General features: G+C 37.0%; 1 protein-coding gene across 1 annotated transcript; it reads left to right on the top strand.

The window, feature by feature from the left end:
• Window positions 1-4,363: 4,363 nt before the first annotated feature.
• LOC145675899 (putative glutamate receptor) lies at window positions 4,364-6,394 on the top strand. Its single transcript, XM_081746692.1, has one exon. The coding sequence runs from the start codon at window positions 4,364-4,366 to the stop codon at window positions 6,392-6,394; it is 2,031 nt and encodes a 676-aa protein (XP_081602818.1).
• Window positions 6,395-22,791: the final 16,397 nt, after the last annotated feature.

The following is a 22,791-nucleotide window of genomic DNA, read 5'->3' as shown; positions in this document are numbered from 1 at the left end:
CGAGGATGACTCCCATTCTTGCACTCCTGTGATGCGGGATCAGGTTTCACGGCACCCACCTTACAGACACTTCTGTAACTCAACACATCATAGAGCATGTTGTGTACCTGAGCACGACCAATATGCAGTATGGACGCAACATCTGACACCGCTATGCGCCTGTCCGATAACACCATGTCTTGTATTCTAGCATTGTTGTTTTTATTCGTGGATGTGAAAGGACGCCCACTTCGACCTTCATCCTTCACACTCTGCCTTCCTTCACTGAACATGCAACACCAGCAACCAATCATTTGACGAAACATGGCCATACACGGTTTGTAGGCGTTCATGGATGACGGACACACTAGTCCCACGTGCCCATTCACACCGGATAACAGCATGCACTTCATTTGGTGACCACGTTCTCACCACACTTCTGTCTGCCATCGTCATTTTTACTCCAGTAACCTCGGGCACGACGCACAGTGGTCGGAAATTGAAAAAAAAGCAGACAAAAAGAGTTTATTCCGAAACTATGGAAGTTGATGGACGTCTCTCTATCGTTCTATACGTAATTGTCCTTTCTAAATCGATTGCAACTGTCGCGAAAGTGATTCAAAGAACCCCTGCTGCAATATGTAAAGTTATATATACAGGGCGATCCAAAAGTGTGGAAACCCCTCGCACAAATGTCAAATACTACAAAAAATAACCAAAGGAACAATGTAGAGGAGCAACAAAAGTAAGGAGAAATTGGGGAGGACACAGAACAATGAAAGCCGCCATCTTGAAATCCACTATCGTGAATCATATATATAGTTTATAAATTGAGAACATACCATGTTGACGCCTTATGTGAATTGGACGTCGCTAGCAAGTACGAAGTTGTGACAGGTGTTAATATGCGTCCAAGAAGCGGTTTCAGGGTCAATGTGCTGTCCTGATTGTATGTGCAGCTAATAAATAGACGGTGTAAAACAAATGAGGGTTTGGCCTTATAATACAAAATTAAAGTTCGCGGTTTTGCACTCGCACCATCTTCGAAAAAACACTAATACTTACTGGAATGTCTTTTAGTTCAGGATTACGTTGTTTCGGTAAGATTAAAAGATTCAGCATAGAATCTTGTATACTACTGCACTGACGTGTAATATACATCAACTCCATATGACTGATAGTTTATCACAGCAATATGTATGATTGCAGTGGCTTTCAGGGCATAACTTTCACTACAACTTTGATTCAGGAATGAAGGGCAATCCATATTACGTACCAGACAATATGCAAGGGCAATCCATATTACGCAGATCTCTATTGCGACCACAATAACATTGCTAATCACGCATTTCCAGTTAGATAGGCTGAGTTCTTCAGGTGCACTTGGGTGCAACTATTTCCAATGCTCAACGTTTATGCTGCTCATGGACAACTCAATAAACCCTATTTTACAGATAAGCAAGGATAAGCTTAGACTGCAGAGCTAGTAACATCAGCGTATATGTAACTTGTAGGTAATACTAACAAATCTATCATATTAATGATATGACAATAGATAACAAATAAAACTCTTCACTAAACACAAGTATTTGAGTCCAATATACTATCCAACCGCTTTCATTGACCTCAGAAATGACATAAATGATTAAAACATACCATATTGTTTGGTTAATATTTTACTGATTTTTCATGTTTACATGCATTTTATAGACAGCGAACATATATCTATGTCCTGAAAGGAGATATTCTTATAATCAAATATCAATACCGATTTCATAGGAGGCGAAGTTGACAAAATCGATTTTTGACCGCTTTTTCTCAGTTTCCGACCAATGTGCGACGGTCTGCTGCTACTTTTTCTTCTTCGGCGCTCCCCGCTGACGCTTCTTCCGTCGTTGAACCAGCAACGGGTGTGGTTTCTTATGGTGATTGTTTGTTTTACCTGGTGTACCATCTTGTTCAAACAAATGACGAAACTCACTTTGAGAACGCCCCTCGTATGCATGTGCGTGTGTGTGTGTGTGTGTGTGCGAGAGAGAGAGAGAGAGAGAGAGAGAGAGAGAGAGAGAGAGAGAATTGGGAAGAAAGTATAAATCGATGAGAAAGTATCGATGAGAAAGTAAATATCTATGAAAAAGTATAAATAAACAATAGAATAAAGAAAGAAGTGTTTTGCTATTTAAATTTCGAAAAAAGTATCATATTCTATAAGCAGTGATTTATTTGTGGATTTTGTAGAAGGGGGGAATATTTATGCAAGATTGTGTTCCGTATAGCAAAACAACTTTAAAGTGGGGCTGGGACAACATTATTTTTAAACCTACCTCCTTTGAAATTATTGTACTAGTTTGATAGGCGACCTCCAAATTCATAATTTTTTCCCACTTTTTTAATGCGGTTTCCGACGTTGCACTACCTTCAGACGAAAGCCTGTTACTTTGTGTACCGGAATTACTTGCCTTTTCATCCTCAGGAGCTTTTCTTTTATTAAAATGTAGTCTAATATCCATTTCCTTATAACGTGCTTGTCAACGAAGAATCTACCAATTCACAACTGCAGTGACTGCTCACTGATAACTGAAAATGTTTATTGTTACCTATTATTATTATTACTGTGCTACTCAGATGAAGAATGATAAGCAGTGGTATCAGCTGCAAGATTTTCCTTCTAGAAACCTATAAACAAAACCAGCATAGTTCGCGACAATAAACATACTAAAAAAGTTTTAAAAAAAAGTTACTAAAACATGAAGTTGAATCATTGTACTTTAAAACAGATTGTATAGTCTAAGAAAGGCGGAAAATATCTTCCCAAGCTGAGAACACTAAATTAAACTTAGAGACAGGGAACCCAAAACTTAGAAGGGGGGAAATTCCCAGGCTTCCCTGGCTACAAATAAATCCCTGTCTATAAGTTATACATTCCAACACCACACGGTTGTATACGGGGTTAGTATATCTCTTAGGTGTTTGTTTAATTGTCACATGATAATGAAAAACGAAGAATAACCATTTCTCCAGTATCTTTATTGTTTGGAGTGTTTTGCGCAATGAACACCATATATCACTGACATTATAATTAATTGTGTGTGTAATGTATTTGCTTATTAGATACTGCATGGAAGAAGAAAGAAAACACTGATCATATAGAAACTAGAAACTCCAACCGGAAGTAGGCAAAATCTTGTAAACAATGCTAGATATTGAAAAAGTAATCGAAAAAAATTCTCATTTATGGTACCCCTTGCCGATTTTTATTAAGACGTCTTTCACTTGTGTCTGTAAAGGAACATGTACAGATGTTGTGAGGAATGACAAGGAGATTCATACTTATATGTGAATGATGCGCTGTGTGGAAAGCACACGTTCAGCTAGTAATAGTTAAAAAATTCAACCCCGTGATCGAATTAAAATAATAGCGATGCTAACTTACATAATAATACCAAATCTTAAAAAAAGTGTTTCTGTTCATTGATAGTGCATAAAAAATGGTATTACTATTATAAATTGTTAAATAATTAATATTATTTTCGTGTGTTACGCCATTTTATTTTGGACTCGAAAGGGTTCCATGAATGAAAAAGTTTGAGAAACGCTGCTCTAAAAAATAAACTATTTTGTCTCTTTTACATCAAAAGACAACTTCTCTGTGCTATCAGAAATAAAAAAGAAAAAAAAATTAGAGCCTTTTCGTTCCATCCTTATGTGCATGTTTCTTCTAAGAAACAAATCAATATTACAGTTTGTTTAAATTTCTGGCTATTTTTCACCCACCCTGTATTTATGTATTGTATGTGTAAAAATACACCGATTCTATCTATCGTTATTCCTCTTTTCCTAACAGTGGAGAAGATACTCATAGTAGTAGCATACATAATCCTAACAGTAACGCAGACATTTCTAATAGTAGGACACATAATTCTCACAGTGATGCAGATTGCTAATAGTAGCACACATACCGTAATTCTAATAGTGATGCAGACATTTCTAATAGTAGCACACATAATTCTAACAATGACGCAGACATTCTTAATAGTAGCACATAATTCTAACATTGACGCAGACATTTCTAATAATGGCACACATAATTCTAACTGTGAAGCAGATATTCCTAATAGTAGCACATATAATTCTAACACTGACGCAGATATTCCTAGTAGTGGCACACTTAATTCTAACTATGACGCAGACATTCTTAATAGCAGCACACATAATTCTAGCACTGATGCAGACATTCTGTTTTTGTAAGCGTTTGAAACATTAAGAATTCAAATATTTTTAAAAATGTATATGAAATAATCTACTCTAGTGTAATGAGTCTTATTTTTTCTTTCTTTTAGGCCATACCAACATGCTATTGACTATTACGTCCTTGATTTCAATCATGGCTCTTACCATTGAAAAGATTGAGACATCAATTACGGACTTGCAGCGCATTCTTCCTGTAGAAGACAACAAAGGGACAGTACTTGAACAATTTATTTTAGAATTCATGAATTTAACATATAACGATACGTATTGTATTTCGTGTTTCTTAACTGTGAACTCAACTGATACAGATATATGTATGCGTTTAGCATTTCATCCACCTGTGCGAACAGTTATGAACTTTCTTGTGAATGAAAATGATTGTTTATTTCTCAACAAAACCGTAAAATTAGCTTCCAATCATGCGTGCTTTGGTCACATTATGCCTGTTCACAATATTACTCTGGTTAAAGAAGTACTGCATCAAGCAGCTAAATGGGATGTGGTGCAAAGGAATGGTAAATACATCATTGGTCCTGTTTCTGATATGGAACAAGTGAAAGAAATTTTCAATTTCGAAGGTTTCGAAGTTTTACCGCATGTTGATGTAATTATGGAAATCAGAAGTGAATCAGATGAGCCGTGGTATAAAATATTTACATGGAATATGGGGAAAGAACACGTGATGTATCCACTCCTAAATGAGTGGAGCAGAGACAAAAAGTTTGCAAATTACAAAGACATGTATCCGTGGAAAACTGAGAATATGCGGGGTAGAAACTTGCATGTAGCTTTGTGGAGCTACCCACCGTCAACAGTTGTCACAATGGAAGGTGATAAAGTTGTGATCGACGGAACAGAAATGAGAATGATGAAGGAATTTGCGAGACGACTCAATTTTACATGGACACCAATCGTTGTAGATCATCAAGACTGGGGAGTCGTTGATGAATTTGGAAATGCTACAGGCATTCTCAAAGAATGCGTTCTATCTACAGTTGACATTTGTCTAGCAGGAATGTATATAGATTTTAATTCTACGTGGTTTGTCAATCATACCATTCCTTACAGGAGAACTTTCATGACTTTTATAACCCCGATCCCTCCACCTTACGCCAGTTGGATGGCCCTAGTTATGCCATTTAGTTTTATGATGTGGGTAGGTACTGCTGCTTTCCTAATATGCTCAACTGTAGTTCTATTTTCAGTAGCAAACATTAATGCCAAATTGCTTCCTAATGAACCTAAAAGTAGATATTGCAGGTACCAAGATTGTGTCTTACATACTATAAGTCTCCTGTCACAAGTCGGAATGCCTATGGAACCTATTCAACCAGCCGTTAGACATTTTACTTTATGGTTATTGGTAACGTTTATCCTTTTAACTACGTGCTATGGTGGGGGTCTTTTAACGTTCTTGACAAATCCTCCAACACCGCCACCAGTTGACACGTTAGCAGATATGGCAAGAGTTAATATGAAATGGGGAGCAATAGAGAATTACATGGAATTAGTATTAATGGAATCATGGGATCCTGTAGCCAGAAAATTACGACATACATTTGAACTGCACAAAAATGAAAGTGAGTTGTTGGAACGAATGAAGCAAATGGACTTTGGTATAGCAGTGGAATATATTGATGTTGGTTATCTGTCGTATATAGAGTATGTGCCGCAAGATCTATTAGAACATTTTCACTTATTGAGTGAGTCTGCTATAACTGGAACGACTTCTGTTATGTTACGAATGGGCTTCCCGTGGAAAGCTTGGTTTGATAGAGTCTTATATTTAATCATTGAGGCTGGACTGATCACAATGTGGGAACAAGATGTCGTGAGAGGTATGCACAAGATGCAAATGACACAGTGGTTAGAGAATATGAAACGCCAACCGGATGAACAACCTGATCCAAAATCAATAAGCGTTGGACAACTTCAAGGTGCCTTCTATTTTCTAATGATCGGACTGGGTTTCTCTGTGGGAGAATTTGTTTTCGAATTTCGCTCACAAATGCTTGTATTATCAGTTAAACTTTACGCGAGTGTCAGAAAGAAATTAGATGTAGTAATGGCTTACGTCGCTCAGCAAGTTAAGAAGTATCGTACTCCCAAACCAGTAGAAAAACGAGAAAGTATACAATCAGAATATTTTGACTATATGGAGTAACAAATTTGGTAAGTTTGTAAGTTTCCGCATATAGCGAAACCAGAGATTTACGCATTTTCAACCCTTATTGAAAGAACATACGAGAAATATTGCATGAGTATGTTAGTAGTAGGGGTCTCTGTCAGTAAGAATTTTTGGATGGCCGTGAGATCTGACCCAGGGTTAAAAAGTTAGAATTTCGAACCCTAAATTCTTGCTGAAATATCCTGGTCCAACTCCTAAATTTTGGGAAGGGTAATTAGGACCACCTCTTAATTTTTGGAAATTGTCAAATTTAAAAATTAAGTAGGTAGTACAGAACCGAGACATATCTCTGTAAGTTTTGGTGGTCCATCTCGTTCCATTTCAGGAGTAAAAATGTTGCCAAAAATGCAAATTTCGGAGGTTAATTTATCCTCTTTGATGAGGTCTTATTACCTTATATGGTTATATGGGCGTGTACAGGGGCCCATTCCATTTTATAAGGCATGATAAATGTCAAATATTAGTATGCACGTGTTCACCACATGGACGGTTATTTACCTAATTTAGCTTCTTTGATAATGTCTTAATACGTTATATTGTTACATGATTGAGTATAGGGGTACATTACCTTTTATAAGACATTAGTACATTAGTGCTCCTCTCTTAAATTTTGGGAAAGGTACACAGGACCACCCCTTAAATTTAGAAACTCTTAAAAATAAAAGATGGTAAATATTCTGTAACACCCCAATATGTATTTCTGTAAATTTGATTAGTCCTGCTTAAATCTTCCCACAAAATGTCAAAGTATAAAAGTAAGAAACATTGGGTAGTATTCAGAGAGGATTCGTTAATCGAGGGTTAGTCTCAGAGTAGTTAGTAATAATGCTAACTCTTTATTAAGGAAGGTGCACTTTTTGGTATTCAGAGTCAACTTTGAGTACAACTAAAATGATGATTTGAGTATGATTAACTTATATAACCCTAATGCATCAGGTGAGAAAAATAAATGTGGCAACTACGGAAAAGTAGATCAGCGCATGCGTAGTCGGTAAAAATGAAAATATATGAAATACGAAATGTTGTGTCGCACGCTAAACCACGAGTAAAAGATTAGCCTCTGCTCTAAATTAATTAGTCACTGTTATTAACTTCGTCAAATACTACGTCCTAATCAGAGACTCTGAATACAATTTTGATAACCATCCGTTAGTCAACCTCGTAGTATGGCTTTAATCAGACGTCAAGACGACTCTGCATAAGGCCCATTTGTAACTACGTGGTAGGTTATTGACCTGATTTATCTACTTTGATAAGGTATTATCCCGTTATGTTGTTATCTGGTTGAATATGTGTCTGTTTTATATGACATGGGTATATTGATGCTCCTTCTTAAAATTTGGAAGGGTGCATAGGACCACCGCTTTAATTTGGGAATTGCCAAAAAATAAAATTTTGGTATAAATGTTTTCTAGGACACGAATATGTGTTTCTGTTAATTTGAATGGTCCATCTTATCCCCTTCTATGGGCAAAAAATGTCAAAAATTCAAAATTAGAAGGTTTTTGACCTATTATATAATCTTTAATGAGACTTTAGTATATTATGTGCTTATACACATAAGTACGGAGGTCAATTCACTTCCATAAGATATGGGTATACTGATGCTTTCTTTTAAAATTTGGGAGGAAATACGTTCAAAGGACCATCCCTTAAACTCGGAAATTGTAAAAATAAAATTTGGTAACTAAATTTATAAATTTGTGTTGTTTCACTTATCCCCTTCCATACGTAAAAACTGCCAAAATTTCATATCACCATGTGATTCGTTATTGACCTAATATATCTTTAATAATAGTTCAATAAGTTATCTACCTAGACAGAAAGAAATGCAGATAGGCTCACCTGGTCACCACTGTTTTTCGATGTGGTCCCCATGGAAGTCTATGAACCGTCGCCACTTTGTGGGTAGCGAAGAAATTCCAGATGGTCGTCATGATCTTCCCCGCAGAAGGCTGTGCGGAATTTCATTGGGGGCGGGGAATCGGGGCGTTTCCACTGAATGGACTCCTGCTTTCTCTCAGGATCCCAGTGGTGGATCGAGGTATCGTCCCCTGTCACCAATTGAGCTAGATATTTGTCCTGGTCCTCCTCAAAGAAATCCAACAAGTCTTAGGAGAGCTGCATCCGGCACAGCATTTCACATGCCCAAGCGGTCACGAAGAATCGGCAGAACGGGTCTTCTGGATATGTCACATGCTGCTGCAATCTCAGCGACCTTCATACGGCGATTTTGCAGGACCATGTCTTCAACTTTGCGGCACATTTCCGTGGTGACTTCATCCGTTGTCTTCCAGAGCGAGGTCATCCTCAATGTACTCCCGCCCCCACTTGAATTGCTTTGACCAGTATTTGACCTGGAATTCTGACAGTGCTGCATTCCGGTACACTTTCACCAGTCACTCGTGGAGCTCCTTTGGTCCCTTCTTTAGTGAGAGAATTGATGTTCGAGTGGTGCTACAACTTCTGCAAATCCAATGTCACACAAAATTCGCTACGCGGCTTAACACATTCTGTCCACGTCCACTGCGTTGCTCCGACTGAGCTCAAAATGCGCAACGGAGTTCTCCAAAGCGGAATTGACATGCGTATCAGGCGTTATTACGCTCCTCCCTCCCTTCCTGTCTACATAGATAACTTATTGGACGCCCATGTTTATTTGAATTATCAAGGAATGTATATTTGTAAATTTTCTCTAGAATGTCTCTAAATTTGGTTCGCGTGCTTATCCACTTTCATAGGTATAAAATTGTTAATTATATAATGTCAAAAGAAACACATGACATTTGGCGGGAATTACAAATGCGTGGAGGAAAATGCATGAGCATAAAGCGCGAATTTAGAATGTTGAACTTAACGATCACTAAGGCGGATTATAACATATAATCATATGAATGAATAAAAGGTCCTATTGTCTTTCATTGAACAAGAGTAACTTAAGACCGATAGAACTGCATAATTTTGGAAGTCAAATAAAATATTAATTGTTCTGTAGGACTCGAGTTACGTTTCTTGGTACAAATTGATTGACTAATCACTTCCAAATCTTTGTTTAAAGTTTTTGAAAAGGTTTGTGTAAAACTTTTAGTTTGAAAACTTTTTGAACTTTGGTAATGTAGTTACGGATCATAATCTAAAGTCATTTGTGTACAGTTATTCTTGATGCAATCTGGTTGGTTGGTAAACTTCAAATTTTTGTTCAAAAAATTTTAATAGGTTTTAAACTTTTTGCTTAAAGTTTTTGAGAGACTGTTAAACATTTTAGTTTGAAAAGTTTTAAACCTTATGGTTGTAGCTACCCTAAAGTCACTGGACCAAAAATTTTTAAGACTTGAAAAACCGGTTAATATATAATACTAACAATTTCACATTTTGAACTTTATTTACAACCCATAGTCTGTCATTAGTAGAAAACTATCATTTTTGCAATCTGATTGGCTGATTTTCAAGTGTTTTAATATTTTTGTTTAACATTCTTTTGGACAGTTTTCATAATTTTAGTTTGAAAATTTGTTGAACTTTGAACCTCGTAATCCAGGGTCATTGGTGACAAAATATTGCTTGAAACCTAATAGATAATTATTAGCACCTTTTGATATGTAACAACAATTTCATATTTTGAACTGTAGTCACTATCCATAGTATATGGTTATTAGTGGAAAGCTATCCTTGGTGAAATTTGACTTATTCAGTATTGATATATATATAGCAATTTCACACTTTGAACTCTAGGATGGTACCTATGACTAGTTTAAGGTCATTGATATAAAAAGTTAAGACTTGATACCTGATATGTAATTATTAAAATATATCGGTTTGCAATAATATCACATTTTAAACTTTAGTCACAGCTCAGTCTAAGATCATTAATAGAAAGTTGTTCTTGTGTAATCTGATTGGCTTGTGTAATCGATTGACTGGAAATTTGTTTTTGAAGAATTCTCATTGACTGATCACTTTCAAATCTTTGCGTAGGGCCTAATTTCTTGAATGTTTCAAAATTTTGCTGAAAATTTTCTTCGATCACTATTTTAAAATTTTAAACCTTAGAATTTGTAGATACGTCTCATAGTCTGAATTCTTGTTGGAATCTGATTGACTCACCAGTGAAAAGTTATTGTTGATGCAGTTTGATTGGCTTCAGACTCAAATTTTTTGCTTTATATTTTCAGATTTGTTTATTTTATTTATTTATTTATTTATTTTGCTTAAAATTTTCTCTCTCATTGTTTGATATTTTAGTTTTAGTTTGAAAATTTTGGTGTGAAAATTTTTAGTTCGAAGAAATCTTAATTTAGGTTGAAAATTTTGGTTTAATATTTGATGCAGTTTTACTATACCCCTAATAGCAAGTTGGTTTGCAGCAAGTCTTTCACTATATTTGATTTTAACTTGCTAGACTTTCCGTGTACTGTACAACTGCTGCAGGCTTTTTGAAAGAGTTACCCGCAAATGTTGTAATTTGATTTTTACTTGCTAGATTTTACTTGCCTCGGAGACTTGCTACATCTTTGTAGCAAGTGTGTCAGTTCTAGTTTCTACCAACAGGTGGCACAAAAGTCTAATCTTAGAAATCTCCCCGCCAGGCCGCCATTTGTAGTAGGTGCGAAGTGTGTGAAGCATTAATACAAGTGGTGTAGTTAAGATAATTACGTAAGTATCCAGTATGTAGAGATAATTTATATTCTAAACGTGTATTGTTTGACAAAGTTGTTGAGAATAATATACTGTGTGTATGTTCGTATACAGTAAAGTGCTTACTGCAAGCTTGCTATGCTAACTCCACAAACTTGCAGTAGACTTGCAATGGAAGTATATACTTCCAGAAGCTTTCTACAAACTTGCTGTAGACTTGCTGGGGACTTGCAGTGCAAGTGGTGTCCTTGCTGTCAACCTACACAAACGTGCTGCCAACTTGTTTTGCACTTACAGTGCAAGTGATATGCTTGCAGAGACTTGCGTCAAACCTGCACTAACTTGCTGCCGACTTGCTGTGCATTTGTAGTGCAAGTGGAAACTTGCAGTAAGCTTGCTGTGCAAGTAAACCCCTTCCAGAAACTTGCTTTGCAAACTTACCATACAATTGCACTGCAGGCGTGCTGCAAGTTCGAAGAGCGTCAACTAGGAAGTTTTCATTAAATTTGCATCAAACTTGCAAACTTGCATCACAAGTCTGCTGCAAGTTTGCCAGACTTGAATTGCAAATCTGCTCCAAGTTTGTAGCAAGTCATTTCTGCTATCTGGGACGGAACCACAGATTGTAAAATGTACAGAAAAATTTGGGCAAGTGTGTAATTTGCCCATTTTATGTCGAGAATAGAACGCATACTACCTTATTTGAACCTGTTCGAAAATTTGGCAAGAAGAACAGACTGGTGTGCAATTGCACATTAAAGAGTGGGAAACATTGCTTACTCTAGTCTAACTAAAATTTTAAAAACTGATCAAAAGAATGTTAAACAAAAATATTGAAATGCAATCAATCAGATTGCAATAGGGATATTATGTTTTGACAATTCCTAAATTTAAGGGGTTTTATGTACCCTTCCAAAAATTAAGAGAAGTACATCAATATACTCATGTCCTATGGAAGGGAATAAAGCCCTATACTCACCCATATAACCTATAAGGTAATAAAACCTCATCAATGGAGCCGCGGTGACACAGTGGTAGAGCGTTCATCTCTGGTGCTTGGGGTCCCGGGTTCGATCCCAGCCCCCGCCAAGTGAACTTTGTGGTGGACAAACACCGTGTGCGTGGGTTTTCTCGGGATTCTCCCGTTTCCTCCCACTTTCTTGATTCCACCATTTCATTCATTACTCATCATCACCGTCTCCTTTAGCCTAACCGGCATAAACGTGGGACGTAAAACTCAAAAATTTCATTTCATTTCAAAATATCATCAAACATCATAAAATAGATCGAAAACCTCCGAAATTTACGTCTTTGGCAACTTTTTACACATGAAAGAGAACGAGATGGACACGCATAACTTACAGAAATACATACTCCAGTGCAATAGCCTCCGCTACCATACGAAGTTTTTAAATTTGGCGATTTCCAAAATTTAAGGGGGGTAGTCCTAAGTGGCCCTCCCAAAATTTACGGATGGATCAAGGGACCCATGCAAAATTTAGAGGGTGTGGTCCCAGGTCATTTAATCTAGGTCAAATCTCAAGGTCATTGATCCTGGGCCATCCAAAAAATTTTGCTGACTCTGTTGAGCCATCGGGGACCTCAACTAGTATGTTCTTCATCTACTTAAGATCGAGTCTATAATTTGAACAATCTTGTTCAATATTAATAATACAAAAAATCTATCCGCCCTACTGTTATATAAACATTCAATTTCATCCATAAACGAAATTATTTTTTAAAAAACTGTGATCATCTTTGTTTGAGATCATTATTTCAAGTCAAAATCCTAAATGATAATGCTTATTCAATAAATAATTGAAAATATGTTTTACAGAATATTTATTACAAAGAGAAAAATATTTACATCAATATTGTAAAGGATCATATTAGAGATGTTTTATTATGCCTCGACATTTATAATTTTGTATTCTTATGTTCATATAATACTGTTCCTGGGAATATAGTCGAAACAGAAGGAAGAAAACGGTCCTACTTTCGAAAAAGAAAAAATAATTTTGATCATAGATTTCATATAAGCACTAGATGTTACATAAGCAGCCCGAACCGACTCCAAATTGAACGAGATTTTCCCCATGTTGCTGTCGAGTAAGGTTAGATTTACATCGAAGCTGCACCACCCGAGTGTGATGTAGAACCTGTCTTTAGCGGAATCGAACGGAACCCGGGAAAAAATCCGTTTTAAGGTAGGTTTTTCGGATAAGGAAGGTAGACTCATGGAAGAAAAGTGCGTAGGGTGGTTGTGCCAGTCTTCGACCACCCCCTAGTTGCCGACCACTTTTCACTTTAAAACCATAAATTAGGCTTATTTTCCGATAAAAAAAAAAGCATGCTTTTCCGTTATAATTGAATTGCAGCTTATTCTTAACCATCACAAAGACACTGTCAAAATATATTCCACATACATTCGGTAATAGCCAATCAAATGTATGCATACGGAAGAAGCACTGAGTTTTCGACAACTTTAATCTGTTGCAAATGGGAACAACACTATCCTGTTTTTCATACTTTTCCATAGTGTTATCCCACCAGGTAAAAAAATGCACATATTATTCTGTTGCATGGAACTATCGACTACATTTTAGTAATTAAATTTTAGTGATAACTGTAAGGTTTAAGGAATAAATCGATAAAATGTAGTGGTCGGACAATGACTTATGAAATATTCTTTGTTAACTAATGTTCGCCACAGGGTGGTCGAGCACTGAAAAATTGGAGAAATGTCAATAACGACTAACTTTCGATTCATCTGCATGAAATGAGTTCCTAGTTACCAATTCTGAAGTTATAATGGAATACAAAAACATTTACTAGCGTTCGACCACTACTTTTCGTGATACATTTGTACTGGTCGAGGATTAACTTTTCTTTTTTTCAATGTTCGACCATTACTTGCGTTTGTATTTTCTCGCAGAATTTCTTGATTCAAGCATTAACTCAGTGATCAATTTACATTTGTATAATCATCTGCTGAGTCTTACCGTTAGTGTAGTACGTGAATATTCACCGAATGGCCGTGGCTCAGTAGTAATGGTGAAGAGGCAATCCATTGAGGGTTCGAAACCCTCTCAAGAGCAAGGGCATTTTTAATTGACCTCGATATTTCTGTGTTCGTGTCTCTGTCATGGTTGGATTACCTCAAATTGGCGCGAGGAGCATTCAGGCTCAATGTCTCGTTTGAGACGAACTTTTAAATAATGGTAGAGTGTTGGCTTAGCATTCGGAAGGTCCTCGGTTCGATCCCAAGGATCAACCATCCTGACTGAGTTCTTTCGTGTTTTTCCTCAGTCACACCAGGCAAATGCTGGGATGGTACCTACAAAATAGGCCCTGGCCGTCTATTTTCGAACATCCTCTCCCCCATCCTATCCCGGCTGGAACCGTAGATGCCTAAAGGCCATAAAATAAATTTAAATTCATGCAGTTTCACAACATTTTCATGGAAAATTACCGGCACTGTTAGGGTATAACATTTCATTTGAATAATAAATTTACTATATTTGGTCTAATTCGTTTAATACTGAACTACACTATTCTCGCTTCGTCGTGGACCTGCATTCAAATATTGTTAGCGGAATAGCTATTATCAGCTTACGTCTGGAATACATTTGTTTTCCTTGCATGTCCTTAAGAATTGTTGTTTCTTTCAGAGATAATGAGAGAGTAGACCTAAGCTTAAACTGCCAGCTTATTCAAACGAGGATCTACAAAAAGCTCTAGAGGCTTGTCGCAAAGAGCGCTCCATACGAAAGGCATCAGTAATCTATGGAATTCCTCGGGTAACGCTGATGGATAAATTTCATGGTCACAGTCCCAAAGAGTGAAAAAATGGGTCCAGAACCATACCTAACACAGAAAGAAGAAGAGGGATTAGCAAACTGGCTCCTTAATATGAGTAAAAGGGCTTTCTACAGAAGAAACACGATCTTCTGAAGTGTTAAAAAATTGTCGATTTAGAAAAATGTAAAGCGCCATTCAAAGACAATCGAGCTGGTGAAACCTGGTACTACACTTACTTGAGGAGACACCCACAAATCGTGTCTCTAAACTTTGAACAAGGCGCGATACGCTGTAACCGAGGGAAACATTCGCTTGTGATTTTAGGACCTTGAGAAATACTTGAAAGAAACGGGACAATCTGATATTCTAAATGATTCTGAGCGAATATTTAATGCTGATGAATCCACCTTTCAACAGTGTCCCAAATCAAGAAAAGCGTTGGGGTCCAAAGCGTGAAAAAATATGTACGAGGTGAAGGACAACGAGAAAGAAACATTAACACTGCTTTGCACTTCTTCCACAGCAGGAGAAATTGTATCCCCGATGGTTATATATCTGTATGTAAGACATCTTCCAAAGGACGTCATCAGTGGTGTTTCTTCAGAAATTTTCATAGGCAGGTCAGGTCAGATAGCGGCTAGATGCGAAGTGAAACACTCTACGAATGGATAGCAAACCGTTTTCTAAAATGGGTGGAGGATGATCCCTCTATTAAAGAAACAGTTCTTCTGCTAATCGACAGCCACAAGACTCACTTGGCAATGGAAGTCAGCGAATTTTGTTCCAGCCATGCTATAGTACATTTTTACCTTCCACCAAACAGTACACATATTCTTCAACCCTGCGACGCATCAGTGTTCAAATCGTTAAAAATGTTCAAATCCTTAAAAAGTGAATGAAAGAAGACAGTTCGAGAGTTCTACATGGAAACTGAGTAAAATGTTACACGTGTTACTTTTGCACCACTAATTAAAAAAAGTGATATACAAGGTAGCAACACAATTAGTAATTAAAAACGGATTTAGAAAATGGGATTTATACCCCTTCAACCCAGAGAAGACGAAGGCTGTTTGGTGCTGCTTTCCACTGAACCTTAAATGAATTTGGTGGTTCCTTTCTTGACAAAACTATCACAAAATTACTTATTCCCAGCGACTATTGGCGAAACTACGAAGTGATATATACCTGAAAAACTAATGATGTAACATCTACAGATAATATTAGTGTGGTAAAGTTATGCTTTAGCCTTCATACTGTAATTAAAAGCGCATTAACCGAGTAGTGGTCGATGACTAAACAGTAGGCGGTCGAACATTAACGAAAAGTGGTCGAACACTAAAAGAAATCAGTCATTCGTGTTTCTCCGACTAATATTACATAAATGGTATAAGTTATCTCAGTTTTGGATAAAATCTAGATAAAATATAGCTTTGGGAACACATGTGAGCTAGTTGCGTCCTCCTAAGTTGTTCCATTGAGTGAACAGTGATTAAGGACCATACGAAAATAAGTTAGGTGGTCGAGGACTGGCACATTTACCCTATATAAAATGAACATAATGAGATAAAATAAAATGTCGTACGTACCTTACTCCTACGTACCTACTACGAATTAATACACGTACAGTCACGAAAGAAAGTATTCTTCAGTCGACAAAATTTCTTTTCGTAATAACTCAACAATTAATTAACCTATTAGAGTATCGACTTTGGCAAGTTGTCAAGTTATAACTATTCTAAGGATCGCAAACAAAAAAGATCCAAATTAATTCATTTGTTCCCGAGTTTTTGGCAAATAAAAATTTGTCAAGTCTCAAATACTTTCTTTCTCGTGCGTAAAACTTACAATGAACAGAAAAAAAATAATGTGCACATGCCAATTTTTTTTTTCAATAGCCACGGAGGGTTTTTCTTACATATTACTGCTTGACTACTCGACCTTGTAGAAACACGTTAGATTGAGAAACCACATTAAACATATCATTATCATTTCGACATAAGGCAAATTTTTGCATTTCCTTTGAACTTTTGACAACATCTTGGTAAGTCCTTAGCGTACACTCTTCTTCCAACTCAATGCTATATTTCTCTTCTCCTTTCAGACTTTTCGTATGATTGTAAATTAAAGCATTTATATCCAGTGTGCCTCTTCCGGTTTGTACGTCACTGTCTGTTTTGCTGACAGCTACAGGGTGTCCAATATACAATGCAACCCGGATTTTGGGATAGTAAAACTTTTAAACCTGAAGCGATACACAAATAATGGTTATGCTAAAATGAAGCTTTGTTCATGCATATATTTTTAAACTAGAAAGCAACAATTGAACTACACAGTCTTGCCAGATGTAACCGAAGATGTAAATATATATATTTTGCAAAACACGTAAATTGACTCATAACTCATATGTGTGGATGTTCTGTCGTTAATTTTCAGCTTGTTTAGTTGGAGTAGCTTGGAAACTATGGAGCAGGAAAAAGAATTTTTCATTTCAACCGTTAACTAATCGGATGAGGCCTCTGTAAGGAGAAACTACGAAAATCGTAGTTTCCATAAGTTAACACCATGAATTGGCAACATTGTTGATGTTTCAGTGCATCAAAAGGCGTGTTAAGGATCTGTCTACATTATGCAATTCTTGAAAACAATAAAAAAGACACTTTGAAATTATCATAAAACATTTACTTACATGCACCCGGCAACACTGCTACTATCACGAAACGAGTTAGCAGCTCTACAGCGATGCTGGTAGTACCCCCTGTTTTGATTCAAACACTGGGTTCACACGTTTCACCATGTTGGCAGCAAATTTACAAAGAGTAGAAGTGTTAATGTTCTCAATGGCAGTGCGAATGTTCGTTTGCAGGTTTTTTATAGTTCCTGTATACCTCTTGCTCTAAGTAGCCCTATAGAAATGAATAGCAGTGTTGCCGGGTGCATATAAGTAAAATTTTTATCATGATAATTTCAAAGTTCCTTTTTCATTGTTTTCAGGAATTGCATAATGTAGACAGATCTTTAACACACCTTTTGATGCACTGAAACATCAGCAATATTGCCAATTCAGAGTGTTAATTTATGAAAACTACGATTTCCCTAGATCCCCCTTTCCGAGGCCTCATCTGATTAGTTATCGATGGAAATGAAAAATTCCTTTTTCTGTTCCATAGTTTCTAAGCTATTCCCACTAAACAAACTGAAAATTAACGACAGAACATCCATACGTATGAGTTATGAGTCAATTTACGTTTTGCAAAAAACATATATATATATATATATATATATATATATATATATATATATATATATATATATATATTTACACCTTCGGTTACATCTGGCAACACTGTGTGGTTCATAGTGTAGTTCAATCGTTGCTTTCTAGTTTAAAAATATATACATGAACAAAGCTTTATTTTAGTGTAACCATTATTTGTGTACCACTTCAGGTTCAAAAGTTCTACTATCTCAAACTTCGGGTTACATTGTATATTAGACATCCTGTAGTATATTATATATCAACTAGTATATCCAATTTTTCATAAGATGTCTAAAAACTTTCTAAATGTTGCACTTAGAAACTTGCAATTTTCCGTTAAAAGGCTTACTTTGATTTCCGTTGTCCATGTAACAAAGTCTTCATTTAATAAAGGAAATTTAACATGTTTTTTACCTTAAAATTTATGGGATAGTGAAATATTTCCGTTTAATACAGAGTCAGCTGAAGACAGGTTCTACTGTATTATCATGGGGGGCAAAGGTAGAATAAAACGAGCCCTGTGGGGCTTTTAAGCCTCTTCGCTCACTGACGCTCGCTCAGCTGTTTCGTAACGTGATTAATTATTTTTATCGATAAAGTTGTGTGTTCAAAGTGTACTAATTATCAAATGACATAACGTCATGGCCGGATGGTCCCCATGCCGTAAACATCGCCAAACCTAGTGGTCCACTTGCCGGTAAATGTCGATCATCGCTATAGCGACGCGTCGAAGGACTGCCGCTAGTGTGCCACTGGCGGCAGGATTTCGTCGAGTCGAAATAGATATCTGGAGTCGGGGTATTGAAGTTACCACCGCGTAGCAGTGAGGACTTCATTTTGGTCCGCGCTTCTTTGATTTGTCGCGGAGAATCGCGAAGGGACCAATACGAACTGTCGCCAGTCATGTGCATGCGGTTATTATTATAAATTATTTTTTCCTGACGAATTGTTCCTAAAGTGAGCTACGGGGGTCAAGAGTAACCCCTTGCTCTGTATCATGAAGTGAAACATCTTCAGATGAGTGCGTATAATTGTATGAATTTAGATGACAACTGTAGCCGATCATTTGAAAGTGAATATGAGAGAACCATGAAATAAAGTAAATAGACGCGCATCATTTTGTTATAAAATTACATGGCGAAAGAATTTTATCTTATCTCAAACGGTTATTGTCGAATATACATGGTTACAGGAGCACTCTGATTATCCAAATTAAAAATAACTCAAGGATTTATGCCTCTACAAGCGACTTTTCTTCATCGCCTCCGTGGCCAAGTCGGAAGAGCACGTGCCTAGTAATCCAAAGGTTGGTGACTCGCGCCCATCCCGGGACACTTTTTGAATTTTTTTTAGTGTTTTTCAGATTCTCCTTAATGTAAACAAATTACAGATATAGGCGATTTAACATATTTTGGGGGAGTAATTTTGTTGTTCATTGGAGTTTCGTCGCGTCTCTGCCGCTGGTGGTGTAATTTTCAAAACGGAAGTGGGGCCACCATGGATCGTCGCTGCGGGGCCGTCAATTTTTGGCGAGATATCTCTAGTTGCCCATCGTGGTACACCGACGCTTACGGCATGGGGGTGTTACTTCAATGTAAATTTAATTACACCCGTTAGGCTAGTTTTAGACGAAAGCCTTTATCGTAGCAAAAATCGTATCATCGATATCCTACCGTGTAAATTGGCAAATGCTATAGCAATGTAGCAAATGGCATATCCTATGGCATTATTCTTGTCGATAGAACCTGCTCTATTTCGTAGCATTTTACCAGCATTTCTAGTTTGATTGCAGCGCCGTAGTGTGTTAAAAGGAAGCGAAGGATTTTGGGCCAAACATCCATGCTCTTTGTTTTGTGTGGGAAATTGAATTATAGTAAAGAAAAATGAGTTGGAGTAGAGATACTCTTTGCCCCATATACTTCTTTATGGTTTTCGTTTTTTAATATAACCGGGGATATTAAGATGGATCTCGCAGAGATTGGAATACAGAGTAGAAACTGGATGCAGTTAGCTAAGGATAGAAGTCAGTGGAGAGATTTTGTGAACGCGGCATTGAACCTCCGTGTTCCATAGGCCATAGAGTTAGTTAGTTAGTTAATATAACCAGGGAGAACTATTACAACCACTATAGCTTTAGCTACCTCATGCTTTAGTTTCGGAGCCATAATTGCTCTCTTCTCCAGTGATTTGTATAAACGATATGTCACGTCAAGATATTTATCAAAATGCTACCATGTAAAAGCACCATGTACTTTTGGCAGCGCATCTGCTACGAGAAATGCTTCCATCTAAAACTAGTCGTCTTCTCTCAGGGCCGTCTTCCAGCAAAATCAACAGAGCTGGTATCCACACCAAAATGTTTGAACGGATAATTTCTGACACTAGGCCTCATTCCGTAACGATTTGCGTCACCGCAACACAAAATTTGACACATTACCAAGGATTAGAATCTACATATATTTAATATGTACAGTGGTTGCTATATATCACATGTTTTCTCTGTAACGAAGGCAGAACATAGATGACGATTACGTCCTCTTTTAAAATTTTCGAGTTACAGCATTTTTAAATAAAGCATGTAATTTTCAACATAGCATTTACATGTGTTCCATATAACTGTGCATATAAACGTGACGATATAGGGAAGAATGGAAGGACGCTAACCTTCCATAAGTCCGTTTTTTTCTTTCTTTATTTTTTAATAGACACTTGTTTACTTCACGAAGATTTAGTCATACTTCAATCGGACAAGGGATCTATTATTGTTTATGGTATATACGGTTATTCTTTGCTTAATCTATAATCATGTTTCACTTGACATTATCATTTGCTTGTGATATTGCATCGTTTAGGGGCTTATTCTGGAACGGTTTGCGTCAGCACAACGCAAATTTTGCATTTTATTTTACGATACTCGAAATAGAATTTTAAATTGCTTGTTGGATTTTTTGTGTTGCTTTGCGATCCGCACTATTGCTCCGGTTGTGTTTTCGGAAACTATTATGGAACGTACCTCAAATCTAGTTTTTAAAAAATCTGGAAGGAAAAGAATTCACATCAGTTTCTATCAAAATATTAATTAATTTCTCTACTCTTATAATAAGTTCGGAATTAATCGAAGCAATTACGTACATTTTTAAGGAAGTAACAAATCTTCAAAGATTTCTAAATGCGTCAGATGCTCTATTTTCAACATATTTATGGACATCGAAGCATATTGTGGTTTTATACACCAGAAAAGAAGTGATGATACACTCATCGCCATTTTTTTGCATACTACAAATAGAGAAGCGACCAAAAATTACGTTATTCGTTCGAAAATTGTGATGCGGTTGACCGTTCTTTTGTAATAGGAAGAAAATTGAGGGAGTCATCATGCGACCAGCCATTGAACTCTTTAAGATATGGACAGTTTAGTTTTCATTTCAAAAATCTCCTACTGAGGTATACATGAGACATCCCCATACCGTAAGCGTCGGTGGACCACCGATGGGCAATTAGCGATATTTTGCCAAAAATTGGCGTCCCTGCAGCGACGATCCGCGGTGGGCGCTCTTCCGTTTTGAAAATTATACCACCAGCGGTAGTGACGCGACAAAACGCCAATGAACCACAAAATTACTCCCCCCCCCCAAAAAAAAATGTTAAATCGCCTATGTGTGTGATTTGTTTACATTAAGGTGAGTCTAAAAACACTTTAAAAAATTACCAAAAAAGTACCCCGGAAGGGGCTAGAACCAGCAACCTTATGATTACTAGGGGGGTGTTCTACAGACTTCGCCACGGAGGCGATGAAGGAAACGACGTTTGTAATAGTTGAGAACTTTTTAATTTGGTCAATCACAATGATCCTTTAACCGTGTATATTAGACGATAACTGTTTGGGTTAAGATAAAATGGGTTCGCCATGTAATTTTATAACAAAATGACGCGTGTCTATTTACTTTATTTCATAGTTCTCCCAAACTCACTTTCTAATAATCGACGACAGTTGCCATCTAAATTCATACAATTATCGCACTTATCTCAAGATTTTTCACTTCATGATGTTGAGGCAGAGGTTATTCTTGACCCCCGAGCTCACTTTAGGAACAATACGTCAGGAAAAAATAATATATAATAACCGCATGCACATGACTGGCGATAGTTCGTATTGGTCTCTTCGCGATTCTCCGCGACGAATCGAAGGAGCGCGGACCAAAACGAAGTCCTCGCTGCTACGCAGTGATAAGTTCAACACCCCGACTCGAGTTATCTGTTTCGACTCGAAGCCCTGCCACTAGTGGGACACTAGCGGCAATCCTTCGACGCGTCGCTATATCGACGATCGACATTTACCCGCAAGTGGGTCTCTAAGTGTTGGCGACATTTACGGCATGGGGTTTTTTCATATGTATCTTACAAAAGTATATGTCTGAGGCACCTATTTAGATAATGGATTTGTCCTTTAAATTACTTTAATCAGCACTTGATTAATAATATCATTTTTTCATTTATATTTCATCTACCGGTGGAAAAATAAATAAAGTAAAAATACTTCATTAGAACATATTAGCTCTGTATGTTACACATAGGCAACGGAATGAACACCATTCATATATTCCAACAAGAGGGAATTATTATTCTACTTCTCATTTTTCAATTTCCACTGGAAAAGTTCAAAGCTTACCTTCTAACCAAC

This window comes from Thermobia domestica, chromosome 18 (genome assembly GCF_964235325.1).
Source record: "Thermobia domestica chromosome 18, izTheDome1.hap1.1, whole genome shotgun sequence".
Lineage (NCBI taxonomy): Eukaryota > Metazoa > Arthropoda > Insecta > Zygentoma > Lepismatidae > Thermobia > Thermobia domestica.
The sequence above is the reverse complement of the archived record's forward strand: the minus strand, read 5'-3'. Positions and strand labels throughout refer to the sequence as shown.

Excerpts from the sequence above, each read along its gene's own strand:
- LOC145675899 (XM_081746692.1), top strand. The coding sequence starts at position 4,364 with ATGGCTCTTACCATTGAAAAGATTGAGACATCAATTACGGACTTGCAG.